The sequence below is a fragment of the Theropithecus gelada genome, chromosome 11 (assembly GCF_003255815.1).
Source record: "Theropithecus gelada isolate Dixy chromosome 11, Tgel_1.0, whole genome shotgun sequence".
Taxonomy (NCBI): Eukaryota; Metazoa; Chordata; class Mammalia; order Primates; family Cercopithecidae; genus Theropithecus; species Theropithecus gelada.
This window is the reverse complement of record NC_037679.1, coordinates 928,349-944,111: the sequence shown is the minus strand read 5'-3', so window position 1 is coordinate 944,111 and position 15,763 is coordinate 928,349. Positions and strand designations below refer to the sequence as shown.

At 35.1% G+C, this 15,763-nt stretch overlaps 1 protein-coding gene across 1 annotated transcript in view; it reads left to right on the top strand.

The window, feature by feature from the left end:
- Window positions 1-15,763, top strand: part of ABCD2 (ATP binding cassette subfamily D member 2) — a 67,901-nt gene that overhangs the window by 38,549 nt on the left and 13,589 nt on the right. Inside the window, exons 8-9 of the mRNA XM_025402778.1 lie at window positions 5,063-5,147; window positions 11,448-11,573. Coding sequence (XP_025258563.1) covers window positions 5,063-5,147; window positions 11,448-11,573 — 211 coding nt within the window. The remainder of the gene's footprint in view (window positions 1-5,062; window positions 5,148-11,447; window positions 11,574-15,763) is intronic.

The following is a 15,763-nucleotide window of genomic DNA, read 5'->3' as shown; positions in this document are numbered from 1 at the left end:
ACAGCCTACACAATGGGAGAAAATATTTGCAAACTATGCATCTGAAAAAGGTCTAATATCCAGCATCTATAAGGAGCTTAAACAAATTTACAAGAGAAAAACAACACCATTACAAAGTGGGAAAAGGACATGAACAGACACTTTTCAAAAGAAGACATATATGCAGCCAACAAGCATATGAAGAAAGCTCAATATCACTGATCATTAGAGAATGCACATCAAAACCACAATGAAATACCATCTCACACCAGTCAAAATGACTATTATTAAAACATCAAAAAATAGCAGATGTCGACAAGGTTGTAGGAAAAAGGGAACACTTATACACTGTTGGTGGGAGTGTAAATCAGTTCAACCACAGTGCGGCAATTCCTCAAAGAGCTAAAAACAGAACTATCATTTCACCCAATAATCTCATTACTAGGTTTATACTCAGAGGAATATAAATCATCTACCACAAAGACACATGCACACAAATGTTCATCACAGCACCATTCACAATAGCAAAAACATGGAATCAACGTAAATGCCCATCAACGATAGATTAAATAAAGAAAGTGTGGTACAGGTACACCATGGAATATTATGCAGCTATAAAAAAAGAATGAGCTCACATATTTTGTGGAAATATGAATGGAGCTGGAGGCAATCATCTTTAGCAAACTAATGCAGGAACAGAAAACCATATACTGCATGTTCTCACTTACAAGTAGGAGCTAAGTGATAAGATCTTACAAGCACAAAGAAGGAAACAACGGAGACTCAGGTCTACTTGAAGGTTGGAGGGTGGCAGGAGGGAGAGGAGCAGAAAAGAAAAGCATTGGGTACTGGGTTTAATACCTGGATGATGAAATAATATGTACAACAAACCCCTGTGAAATGTGTTTACCTATGTAAGAAACCTTCACATGTGCCCCCAAGCCTAAAAGTTAAAAAATAAAATAAAACAAAAAATAATATTCACACTTTCAAATAATGTAATAATTCATATAATTTGATAGTCTAGAAAAATGACTGAAATAACAAATGAGACACCAAGATTAATTTTAAATGGATTTTATGTTCTGTTTCACAGCCCGCTTACATTATTAGAAGTAGAGTAGTAGTACAGTGATTGAGAATATGGACTTTTAACTCAGAGTTCTGGAATTAAATCTTGATTAGCCCTGTTCTCTGTATCTTCAACTGTAAAATGAGGTTAAATATCTACCTTACAAGTTTTTTGTGAAGATCAAATAAGACTGTATGTAAAACATTAGCAAAATGGCATATGAGTACACAAGAATTAGTAACTGGCCCTGTTTGACAGCTCACATCTGTCATCCCAGAACTTTGGGAGACCAAGAAGGGTAAATAGCTTAATAGCTTGAACCTAGGAGATTGAAACCAGCCTGGACAACATGGTGAAACCACTTCTCTATAAAAAATACAAAAATTAGCTGGGAACGGTGGCACACCCCTGTTGTCTCAGCTATTTCGGAGGCTGAGGTGGGAGAATCATCTGAGCCCGCAAAGTCAAGGTTGCAGTGAGCTGTGATTGCGTCACTGCACTCCAGCCCAGGCAACAAGAGTGAGACCCTGTCTAAAAAAAAAAAAAAAAAAAATTAGTAGCTAATGGTAATATTAGTAGTTGTAATACTGATACTATATTTTGTCTTTGTGTGATAATGCTTGAAGTTTTATATAACAATATCACATACATTATTTCATTTGATCCTTACAATAAACAAATAAGGCAGGCAAGAAAAATACTTTTAATTTTTGGTATTTGTCATTCCTACTATATATGGAAAGCAGATTGGTTTTTTGTTTCATGTGGTCAACTCCTTGGAGTTTCAGAAGGCTGTGGTAGAATAAATGCTACATGTTTATCTTGGGCAAGTTATTTTGAGGAAGTTTGAAATCTAATGATCCAAATAGAAATTTAGAATAAAGATGAAATAGTCTATTCTTTTAGAAGTCATCAAGAAGGTCTAGAACTCTTTCCAAGAATTTTCCAAACTTAAAAATGTAATCATAATTGTTATGGGTTATTGAGTGCTTACTATGTGGAATTTACATATATCATCTTATTTAATACCCATAATCGTCCAGTGATGTAGGTTTTACTATCTTCATCTTAAAGATTAATTTCAGAAATTTAGTAACTTAGAGTCCCATGGCAAGTTGTGGGACAGGGATTCAAGCACAGATCTGACTTGAAAGTCAGTGTTCTATGCTAGAGTATGCGACTGTACTATGGTAACTCCTAGCTTTTTAAACAATAATAAAAACTATTATACCCTTGAACATAAAAAAAAAAACAAAACTTCAAGGAAATCTGTTTTACTTGCTTAATTCTTAAACCTGAGATATTTAAGCAAGGCAAGAAAACACTTCCATTTGCAAGTACATTAGTTAATTTGAAAGATGCCTACTGAAGTCGTGTTTAGACTAGCTAATCATTTGGTTGGTATAATAAAAATGGAATTAAAAACTACATTCCATTCCATCAACTAGGTTACAAAACAGGAAAGCATAAAAGGGTTAACAAAGGGACATGAACTAAAGAAGCATATGCATCTCCAGGAAGCAGGAAAATCATTCTCTTCTTTGCTGACTTTGTCTCACTAAATCAGGGTCAGAGGCAACATTATGACTCAGAGTTTTGATTTATGTGTTCCGTGATCATGCAATATTGCCTGCCTACAAAAACTTTGGGTTTAGTAGAACAAAGAACATGATTTATTAAAATATATAAAAGTTAAAAAGTCCTTTGACCCAAATACTTTTCTCTTGTGCCATGCTTTCAGGGAGCAGGGAAAAAAAAAGTTAAGCTCAGAATATTTCTCCACTGCATAGTAATCCAAGTCTATTTCTCAAATCATCACTTATATTTCATAAGTACTATGAAATTCAATCACAGGGAAACTTTTATTTCAACAGTTTTCCCTAGAAGCAAGAACTCTAAATCAGATGGTATTTTAAGATTATTTTTCCTAACATAAAATTTTAAGGATTTGTCTATTTCCTATGTGTATTTTCTTATTCAAAAAATGACAATTTCTGGAAGCTTACCCAATAAAATGAACAGTGATTCCCTCTAGGGAGTGAGATTTCAGGTGTCACTGGGAAATAGGAAAAGTCTCCTTTTCACTCCAGGTAATTTTTACTGGCAATTTTTCATCTGTTGTATTACCTTTATTGTATGTTTTTGCTTATTTAATTTTTGGAGTAACACTTTCACATAATTCATAAATGAAAAGGCATTTTAAAATGTATTGTAAAAGATTCTTCTGATTCCTGTTTCCTTCCATCCAGTTATCACCTATCCCCATCAGGCAACCATTGTTTTTAGTTTCTTTTTTATGCTTTTATACATTTTTTTAATGCCACGTACTCTGTAGTGGTAATTTTAAAGGAAGAAGATGGTAAGAAACATAAAGATTCATTTTATGCTTAACAATTAATATATATTATTTCATCAAAGTCTCTGAACTTTTGGATTTCAAAAACAAGTCCAGGCCGGGCGCAGTGGCTCAAGCCTGTAATCCCAGCACTTTGGGAGGCCGAGGCGGGCGGATCAGGAGGTCAGGAGATTGAGACCATCTTGGCTAACACGGTGAAACCCCATCTCTACTAAAAAATACAAAAAACTAGCCGGGCAAGGTGGCGGGCGCCTGTAGTCCCAGCTACTTGGGAGGCTGAGGCAGGAGAATGGCGTGAACCCGGGAGGCGGAGCTTGCAGTGAGCTGAGATCCTGCCACTGCACTCCAGCCTGGGCGACAGAGCAAGGCTCCGTCTCAGAAAAAAAAAAAAAAAAAAAAAAAAAAAAGTCCAAATTTTTCTTCTGACCAGCAAAAGAATCGAATAATCATTTTTGATAATTTGACTTTTCAGATACACAGTTCACATAAAGCAATGAAGACTACACTTTCTACTTTCTTTCCTATTGACCAAGATTATTTCAAAAATTTAGTGGCAAAAATTTCAAAATTTTACTGGCAAAATTCAGCTGATCAAGTAAAAAGATGACAGAGAACGTGGATTTTTTCCAAAGAAGAGAGTTAACCCCTGAACACTTAGGCTTTAGAAATTTTGCTCTAAGTATCTGTTAGGTTTTGGCAGTCATTTTCTTCCTTGAAAATCAGACTCTCCAGTAGTGGAACTATGGTTTTATTTTTAAGTAATCTTAAAAAAATCTAATTATAAAATTAAAGTAGGCTTATTTTTAAATTTTCAAATTTTTAAAAAATGGATAACTTAGGAAATGAATCTAATTCTGTTCCTGGAAATATATGTGTATGTGTTTATTTACAGAAAGATGATGATATATACAATTCTGAAACTTGATTTTTAATATACAGATATTCTGGGCACATATTCATATTAATATGCAAGACCTACTCTCTTTGTAAGAAAAATAGAATCCTTGCGTTTTGAATAAATATCAAACAGAAAGTCAATAGTTAAGATGTTTTTAGAGATAGCATGCATGGAAAAACTATAAAAGCATCAGATAGACCTAAACATAAATCCCAGTTCTGACATCTAATATTGTAAACCTAGACAAGTCAATTACTCCAGGAACTGTAGGTTGCTCACTTATAAAATGCAAGAAATAAAATCTATCTTACAAAACTGTGAAATATATGATGAGAAAACTCACATAAAGTGCTAGGCACAGGGGAGCCACCTAAATTAGTTCCTTTCTTAGCCTTTGTAGACTTTGTACTTGACGTATGAAAATTTACTGGGTCTTTTCTCCCATCTCCCTCCAAGATAAGTGTAAGCCTATCAATCCACTGGAGACACTGAGAAACAAACACAGTTTTTAAAGTGTCAGTGTTTAAAATTCTTGTAAGATCATTTGTCAGTATAAGAAGTTATTACCATCAAAAGAATATCAAATCTAAAACAAAATGCTTATACATGAGGCTCTGTAGTTTATCCAAGCATATATTCTATAAAATATCAAGTTCTTCATGTTGACAATTTGAATCTGGAATCACTTGTCTAGGGTAGAAACAGTAACAATTAAACAAATGATTTATACGAATGTATATTTCTTTATTTTCTTAAGGATGGGATGCTGTTATGGACTGGAAAGATGTCCTGTCAGGAGGGGAAAAGCAAAGAATGGGCATGGCTCGTATGTTTTATCATAAGTAAGTATACTAAATTCAGGTAACTACTAGTCCATTGCTGTAACCAAACCAAACAACAATAACAAGTGTTTGGACAGGATTTATTGTCCTCATGTTTAGTTTAAAAATATCTTACTATAAAATTAGTACATAGAGTTCACAGATAGTTTTATTGTTTTTTGTTTGTTTTGTTTTTGAGACAGAGTCTCATTCTGTCAGCCAGGCTGCAGTTCTGTGGCATGATCTTGGCTCACCGCAACCTCCGTCTCCCAGGCTCAAGCAATTCTCCTGCCTCAGCCTCCTGAGTAGCTGAAATTACAGGCGTGTGTCACCACGCCTAGCTAATTTTTATGTTTTTAGTAGAGATGGGGTTTCACCGTGTTTGACCAGGCTGGTCTTGAACTCCTGACTTCAGGTGATCCGCCCACCTTGGCCTCCCAAAGTGCAGGCATGAGCCACTGTGCCTGGCCAAATTATTTTTTCTTATAGTAGAATCTCCAAATATTTGTTTTTCTATTTCTTTCATGTTAAGTAATGTTAGATGAAATAATATGTACAAAGGACTAAATTAAATTTTTGTGTATCCTAAGTTTGAAATAATGATTATTAATTGTAAAATATGAAGACTATACAATCACTATGATACTTGTGTAAATCCAATAGGCAGACATTCAGTAAAACTTTCTGACTTAAATTATTAAATTCAAAGTAAACCAACTTTTTAACCGTTCAGCAGCCTGTTACACCAGTAATGCTCTCCCCCTTGAAATTCAAAGGTATAGCCAATGGAAAAAGGGACCATTCTGCATAGGTTTCAATGAACTGAGAAAAATTGAGAGGCAGGAAATAATTGCTTCTGATAAAACATTTTTAATTGTAACCAGCTTCATAGCCTTTTGAGTTTAAGGATATCAAGCACAAGACGTGGGAAGGAAATATTAAAGCCCTTCTGATTCTCCTGATTCTTTCCATTCTCCCTCCCAACCCCCTTAGATCTCTGGCAATGAGAACCTGAGTTGTGCAGCCCAGGAGGTTGCCAGAAACTATGTTACTCACTTTTTATAATTAAGTCTTAGGAAAAAAGGACCAAATAGTTACGTACATGAATTCGTGAATGGCCATAAATGATGGCAGATGCAGCACTCTTGAGTGAGTTGCAGTGAAAGCGGTAACATTTTTGTAGAGAATTTTAAAAATTAAATCAAGTATGTATTATTGAACATCTAGCAATTAGTTGGCCCACACTAAGCACTCACTTGGCTATTCATTTTTTTAAAGCCTTTAATTATGGGAAAAAAGTCAAATGTCATCATAAAAGAGAAATTGTTCTAAGAACCCCATATTCTCATTACACTGATTTAACAAGTCTAATGTTTTGTTACACTTGATTTATCTACTCATTTTTTTAAGTTTCTAAAGTATTTTAAAGCAAATTACAGGTATTACGATATTTTTCCCTGAATACTTTGAGAACGGTCTCTGAAATATTAGGATATAGTCTTAGATAATAACATGTCACAATAATACCTAATTAAATTGGTAATAATTATTTAAAGTTATTTAATATATATATGGTTCATATCCAAAGTTTCCCTGATTGTCTCAAAAATATCTTTTTACACTTGATTTCTTCAAACCTGGATCTAAACAAGTTTCACACATTGCATTTTTATTGTTACACCTCTTAATTCCTTTTTAATCTAAAGAGTCTCTCCTCCTCCCAGGGCTCACCTACCTTTTATACCTTTGACTTGTTGAAGGAACTGGGTTAATTGTCCTGTAGAATGTTGCCTGTTCTAGATTTATCTCATTGCTACCTTATCAGGTAAATCTAGGTAGGGGTCCTTTATCTTGTTTCCCAATCTCCCATTTTTTTTCTGTAAACTGGAGATTAGAGCAAAGAGCTTGATGAGATTTAGGTTCAGCCTTTTTAATAAGAACGTAGCATAAAAATGATTTATAGAATTTTATTAAAATATAATTATGTTCATTTTATAAAAGTAGAAAATGTATATAAGTAAAAAGAACTATCACAAGAACAGAAAACCAAACACCGCATGTTCTCACTCATAGGTGGGAACTGAACAATGAGATCACTTGGACTCAGGAAGGGGAACATCACACACCGGGGCCTATCATGGGGAGGGGGGAGGGGGGAGGGGGGAGGGATTGCATTGGGAGTTATACCTGATGTAAATGACGAGTTGATGGGTGCAGCACACCAACATGGCACAAGTATACATATGTAACAAACCTGCACGTTATGCACATGTACCCTACAACTTAAAGTATAATAATAATAAATAAATTTAAAAAAAAAAAAGAAGAAAAAATCTGTTATCTCATTAGCAATTATCTCACTAGCTGTTATCTTATTAGCACTGTTAAAATTTTGGACATTTTAAATTATTCAAATTTTAAATTACTGTAACATTTAAACACTGTTAAAACTTTGGGATTTTTTTCCCAGTCTTGGTAATATGCAAAAGTTGGTTGTTATTTGTATTATTTTAATGTAGCTATTTTCATAAAGCATATTATAATTTATATCCTTTTTATTTCATATGTAATTATGTGCTTTTCTGTATTAATATATAATAGTTAACCAGGGCTTATTGTTATTGTACTAAAATTTATATACCAAAAACACAGATTTTAGGTATACAATTGGATGACTTTTATGAATGTTTCTACATTATGTAACCAATACCCCAATCAAGATAAAAAAACATTTCTGTTACCCTAGGAAGTTTATTCATCCTCCTTTCCAATCCAGTCCCCTCTAGACATTTCTGTTCTGATTTCTATCACCATAAATTAGTTTTGCTTGTTGTATAACTTCAGGTAAATTAAATCACACTCTAAATATTATTTTTGTGTTTAGCTGGGATTTTTAGTGAGAAAAATTATTAGTTGTGTTCACAATATATTATTTATAACAATGTACATTTAAGAATGTGGCTAACTAAAAATATAAACTAAATTTTGCTAATTTGGGATTTTTAGTGACGTGTATTTTTGGATACCCGTTTCTCAGAGGATGTGGTGAAATTCAAGAGTAAACTTTACAGCTTGGGGCCGGGTGCAGTGGATCACTCCTATAATCCCAGCACTTTGGGAGGGCAAGGCGGGCAGCAACTCCTTCTCTACAAAAATAAAAAAAAATTAGCCGGGCGTGGTGGCGGGCGCCTATAGTGCCAGCTACTTGGTAGGCTGAGGCAGGAGAATCACTTGAACCCAGGAGGCAGAGCTTGCAGTGAGCCGAGATGGCGTCACTGCACTCCAGCCTGGCAACAGAGTGAGACTCCGTCTCAAAAACAACAACAACAACAACAACAACTTTACAGCTTGGCATTTATGACCAGCTGTTACCCACTATCACCCTGACTCTGTTTGGGTCTAGGCCATAAGTATCCAGTAATATGATCATCAGCTTAGAAATATAATATGGAGGAATATAAAATTTAGCTATAAATTTCTCACTGTATCAGTGTGTTAATAAAATAAACTTTGTAATAAATAACAAGTGGCATTAATAAATGTTGTTAACCCAAAGAGATTTCACATATCTGTAACCTGAAATAAATACGTGGTGTTTGTGTATCTAAAATATTTTGGATATAATGTGATAATGAGTGAATTAAGTCACAAGTATATCAATGGAAAGAAAATTTAGTGAGCCATACAAAGATCAATGAAGAAGAGCAAATAGTTGAAAAGCACAATCTGTTGACAAAAGATACAAGGAATTTTAGGTATTCAATCTAGTGAAGAGAAAGTTTAACAATTGGAAACTGCCTTCCCTCATTCTCAAAGGATTTAAAGTTTGAGTTGTGATGTGAAAGACTTGAGCTGGCAAAAATGAAGAACTTCAGCAGGAAGTACTAAGCATCGCAATAGTATTCTCTTTTTGAGAGGATTTTAAATGTTTTAATATCTCAAGAATGATTGAAAAACTCCTGTCTTAAGGGGGGTAGATTAAATCTTTCACAAAGCCCATTCTACTGATGACATACAAAACACAAAGGAAAGGAAATCTGAGAAACAATGTTACCTAATGCTTTGTTTACTTATATTAGTATCAGATTCTAGCTATTGCTTGATATATTCAAGTACACACATAAACACACACACACACACACACACATACACACACACCCCAATCCTGCCAAGGAAACTAAAGCGTGTGATCTTACATCTGCTAGACTAGAGGTTGCTATGACAACAGAGTGTGAGATGCATACATTTTTCTAATTCTAAAATGGCATATTTTCTCTATTTCGATCAAGGCACTCTGAAAAATAAGCCAAAAAGCAATAAACATGTTAATCACTGGAAAGAACTTTATACAAAAGGAAAATTTTACTCAACCTTTCATTTATACTTCCTTTACTTCTTCCTCTTGTTCACTTAAAAATATCATCCACAAAACAGAAAATAACTCTGAGACAAAGAAGTAATGCTTAATATTTAAATCAGAACAGTAACCAAAGGTCAACCAGTGACACTAATTCCATTGATGTTGTCATGAAGAACATGCACTGATCTTTTATTCTTTGCATAGAGACCAGTTTTAGAGTCTTTGACTCCTGTGTCTATTAGCCCTGACTACCTGACCTACATGTAGTAGGTAACTGGATTCTATTAATAAGCAAATCCATTTTAGAACAGTAACTTAACAGGGCAAATAATTATTTAGTCTGGTAAGAAATTACTGATTTTTATTTTCTTAAACTTTTTTGTCATTTTATTTTTAAAAATCAAAATATATTTTGTAAAGGAAATTGTCCTGGCAAATACTTGATACTAATTTTCAACTCCAAATTGAATAGTAAATGACAGTGTAAGAGTTGACTTTGTTCCCATTAACTAAGCTAAGTCATGCTACGTACCAACAGTCCAGAGGGACTTGAAAGAAGAAAGGGAAAGGACAAAGAAAAGTAAGAGCAGGGGGTGAGATGAGAGGGAGAAAGGATAAGCAGAGGGAAACAATGGCAAGTGATGGGATGCCTCTGATAACAGACAGGCATTATCAAAGTAAAAATTAATCTTAGAAAATTGTCCAATATACTTAGAAAAATAACTTACTTTTTCTCCTAAGAATTTGATTCTGGAGTATGGTTCCAATATTATGAGGTTAAATGTCTGCTATAAATTTTTAAGATGAGCCATATTCACTCTCACAGTCTTATAGTGATGAAATTCCATTAGTAATGCTTAGGTAGTCACAATGCTGATAAAATAATCTTCTCATTGCATCTTTGCTAACAGGGCTGTGGCCTGTTTGATCATTAGCCACTGCAATGTATTTTTCATGTAGTTAGTCAGACCCTTCTCACCAAGAATGAACCTGCTTTCTGCAGGAAAATGTACTCAGTGACCTGCCTCATCTTTCCTGTGCCCCGTATTTATGATTCATTCATCTACAAAACAATAAAGCTTATTGTATTATTAGAAAGCATCAGAAAATCTATTTAAATTTATTAAAAATGTGATATTATAGTCCAAAGAGGGGGATAACTAGTTTTTTGCTTTATCATTTATTGCCTTTAATAATGTCATATTCGGCCGGGCGCGGTGGCTCAAGCTTGTAATCCCAGCACTTTGGGAGGCCGAGACGGGCGGATCATGAGGTCGGGAGATCGAGACCATCCTGGCTAACACGGTGAAACCCCGTCTCTACTAAAAAATACAAAAAACTAGCCGGGCGAGGTGGTGGGCTCCTGTAGTCCCAGCTACTCCGGAGGCTGAGGCAGGAGAACGGCGTAAACCCGGGAGGCGGAGCTTGCAGTGAGCTGAGATCCGGCCACAGCACTCCAGCCTGGGCGACAGAGCCAGACTCCGTCTCAAAAAAAAAAAAAAAAAAAAAAAAAAAATAATGTCATATTCTTGGCCGGGCGCGGTGGCTCACGCCTGTAATCCCAGCACTTTGGGAGGCCGAGGCGGGCGGATCACAAGGTCAGGAGATCGAGACCACGGTGAAACCCCGTCTCTACTAAAAATACAAAAAATTAGCCGGGCGCGGTGGCGGGCACCTGTAGTCCCAGCTACTCAGGAGGCTGAGGCAGGAGAATGGCGTGAACCCGGGAGGCGGAGCTTGCAGTGAGCCGAGATTGCGCCACTGCACTCCAGCCTGGGCGACAGAGCGAAACTCTGTCTCAAAATAATAATAATAATAATAATAATAATAATAATAATAATAATAATGTCATATTCTTTTTAGTTGCTTTAAAATTGTTAGCAATGCAACTCATATTGTCCAAAGAAAAACTTATAATTCATATAGCAAAATAATTAATTTTTGTGTGCACTTTTTAAAAGACCAAAATATGCCTTGCTGGATGAATGTACCAGTGCTGTCAGCATTGATGTCGAAGGAAAGATATTTCAGGCTGCAAAAGGGGCTGGAATTTCCTTACTGTCTATAACACACAGGCCTTCTCTTTGGTAAGTATTTCCAGTGCTAATTTGTGGTAGATGGTTTTTCCTTAAATTTCTCAAAAAATAACTTTGCTAAATTTTTTACAGTAGAGGGTAGGGTATTTCACTTACTTTCTACCCATATTTCTCTTAAGTTGCACATTAGTAGCTTAGATATTCCCTACCTAATACCATTAACGTATTATTTTAATTATCATCACTTTCCAATAATTCTTAAAAGACATGGAAAAATCCAGTGATTTATTTTAGTGTAAAATATTTATCATACCCAGTAAGACATACTGGGAAAAATATATTTATATATTTGTACATCATTCTTTTAGTCTTTTCTTTAAAACCCAGCAAAGTAAAATCCGGGGAAAAAATATATATACACACAATTTGATATTCCCTCAAAGGATTAAGTGGAGAAAACACGGGTGGCGGGGGGGCCGGGGAAGGGCTTATCTTTAGTTGGTTTAAAGAAAAATGAGCTAAATTTTTTTTAGAAATAATATCTCATAAAACCATATAGAATTTTCCCTTCAAATGAAGATGTTAATTTTACAATTCCCCTACTTTTCCATTGATTCATCATCATCATAATAGTTGAGCACTTATTCTGTTCCAGGCACATCTTATTTAAGTTTCACAACAACCCTATGGAGTTTAGGACATCTAATCTTCCTATTTTACAGATGAAGAAACTGAGAATTAGAAAAGTGATACTTCCATGATCACACACTCTGTACTACAGCAAACTGCTCTCATTATAAGGAACTCAAAGTATATCTCATGCGTTAGCCATAAATACTACATTCTCTACTTTTGTATTTCTATTTAATCAATGAAAATTTTTTCTTTTGACTTCTTAGTAACTATAACTGCCTCTATATATGCTTTGGCCTCCTGTTTTCTAAAGGACTACACAGGATTCCTCCTCTCTCTCTTTCTGGCTGCAGCATTCTGTGGCAGGTGGCTGATCAGATTTCATGCCAAAGTTGTCATCATGTACATGGCTTCAAATCTAGTCTAATAGCAAGCATTATTGGAATTAATCCTTGAAGCCCTTCTAGACCTTTGACCTTATAAAAAATGTTTACATTAAAGTTGTTAGCAAACAGTATTCATCTAATTAGGCTTTTATTGTTCAGAATTCTTTGACTCTGAGTTTCATTTATATTGAAAAGATAATCTATTTTCCCACTCAATTTAAACATTCAGATTTTTCAGAATTTTTTAAAAATATACTTTCTGGATCTAGTCCAGCATGAGTTAGGATCCATGTCAATGAATATGCTTCCTCCGACTTTTATCCTGAGGAAGACCAACAGGACCTAGATTTTTAAGACAATAATGACATTTGCCTGTAAATCCTGTGAATCAAGGACAACACAGAGCTAGGTCAGAACTCTTGAGCACTTTTTGGTATGAACCTTAATTTCCAAACTTTCTCCCAAATTAATCACATGTTGGGATATTAAAAGTTTTTCTGACCTGTGTTGATGGATTTGTTATGCTATCCTGCCATTCAGTTCCTTACTCAAGTAGCCTTAGGAGGCATTGAAAGCATATATAGCCATTGTTTCCTCAATCGAGGGAACAAATAGTCTTTTAAGTAAATAACAAAATCTGTAAGGCTATGCCTTTTGACAAGAAGCACATTTAATTGCAGCTACCCAAGTACATTTCTCCACAAAACAAAACACCATGTTAGTTCTGATTTTTTATTTAGTTTTGCCATTTTAGGTTGTCATTTCTGATTATTCTTTCTCTTAGGGAAAATGAAATTTGTATTTTCCCTGAATAGATTTCAGAAGTGGGGAAAGATGCATCATATTTTTTCCCATAACAACAAATGAGTAATTGTTGATTGTAAAGATTAAAATCAATACTAGTGTCTGAAGAAGTAAAAATTTATAGACGCTTATTAAAATTTTTGATTCCTGGATAGAATTATAGCTGTATAACCATCACTTTCCTAAGCTTTTTCCTACTTGTGAAGGAAGTTTAAAGATTATCTCAAATGAGTTTCAGTTAAAATAGAAATTTCTTTTCAATTCCTCTAAGATAAACCCTGAAATATTATCTCAGCTTGTAATGTAGAACACGCCTTTGCATCTCAGGATATGAAACACCTACACAGTTGGTTCCTCCCATGTAGAAATCAAATAATGTTGTAAGACCAGAGTGATGAGCCAAACCATCATTATACATCGAAGGTGGGGTTTGCCCAATATATGAATGCCCATGTATGAGTGAGATCATGTGGTACTTGTCTTTCTGTCCCTAGCTTATTTCACTTACTATAATGTCCTCCAGGTTCTTCCATATTTTCATAAGTGGCAGGATTTTATTCTTTTTTATTGTGGAGTAGTATTCCATCACGTATATATATAACATTCTTTATCTTTTCATCCACTGATGGGCACTAGGGTTGATTCCATATGTTGGCTATATAAATAGTGCTGCAACAAACATGGGAGTGCAGTTATCTCTTTGACATACTGAGATCATTTCCTTTGCATGTATTTCCAGTGGGGGATTGCTGGATCATTTTGTAGTTCTATTTTTAGTATTTTAAGGAACCTCCTTACTGTTTTCCATGATGGCTGTACTAATTTATATTCCCACCAAAGGTGGGAATATAAGGTTTTTTCCACATCCTCACCAACACTTTCTGTCATTTTCTTAATAGCCATTCTAACAAGAGTGAGGTGATTTGAATTTACCTAATGATTAGTGTTGTTGAACATTTTTGATATGCCTGTTGGTCATTCGTGTATATCTTCTTTTGAGAAATGTTCATTCAGATCTTCTGTCCATTTTGTAATTAGGTTATTCATTTTCTTGCTATTTAGTTGTTTGAATTCCTTATATATATTGGCTATTAGTCCCTTATCAGATGTATAGTTTCCAAATATTTTCTCCAATTTGATAGGTATCTCTTCATTCTGTTGATTGTTTTCTTTGTTGCACAGAAGCTTTTGAGTTTGATGTAATCCCATTTGTCTAATTTTTCTTTTGTTGCCTATGCTCTTGAGGTCATATCCAAAACTCATTGCCCAAATTCCATTGTCATTTCAAATTTATATCCACATTTCTTTGTCATGAAATTTTTGCCCTATATATTCTTCTAATAATTTCAGGTCTTGCATTGAAGTCTTTAATCCATTTTGAGTTGATTTTTGTATATGGTGAACAATAAGGGTCAAATTTCATTCTTCTCCTTGTGGATATCCAGTTTCCCACAATTTATTGAGGGTACTGCCCTTTCCCAATAGTGTGTTCTTGGCAGCTTTGTTGAAAATCAGTTGACTGTAAGTACAAGGATTTATTTCTGGGTTCTCTATTCTATTCCTTAAGTCTGTGTGTCTGTTTTTGTGTCAGTACCATGCTATTTGGGTTGCTATAGTTTTATAGTATATTTTGACACCAGGTGGTGTGATGGCTCCAGCTTTGTACTTTTTGCTCAAGAATTTTTTCACTATTCTGGGTGTTTTGCAGTTGCACACAAATTTTAGAATTTTTTTTCAATTTCTCCGAAGACTATTATTGGCATTTTCATAGGGATTAAATTGAATATGTACATCACTTCAGGTAGTATGGACATTTTAGCAATATTTTTTTTTTTTTTTTTTTTTTTTTTTTTGAGACGGAGTCTGGCTCTGTCGCCCGGGCTGGAGTGCAGTGGCCGGATCTCAGCTCACTGCAAGCTCCGCCCCCCGGGTTTACGCCATTCTCCTGCCTCAGCCTCCCGAGTAGCTGGGACTACAGGTGCCCGCCGCCTCGCCCGGCTAGTTTTTTGTATTTTTTAGTAGAGACGGGGTTTCACCGTGTTCGCCAGGATGGTCTCGATCTCCTGACCTCGTGATCCGCCCGTCTCGGCCTCCCAAAGTGCTGGGATTACAGGCTTGAGCCACCGCGCCCGGCCCATTTTAGCAATATTAATTCTTCCAATTCATAAACATGTGATATCATTTTATTTGTGTATGTGTGTCCTCTTTGATTGCTTACATTAATGTTTTATAGTTTCATTGTAGAGACCTTACACCTCCTTGCTTGTATTCATGCCTAAGTGCTTAACTTTTTCTAGCTATTGTAAATGGGATTGTTTTCTTGATTTTTTTTCACATAATTTGCTGTCAGTGTAGACAAATGCTACTAATTTTTACATACTGATTTTGTGTCTTTCAACTTTACTGAATTCATTTATA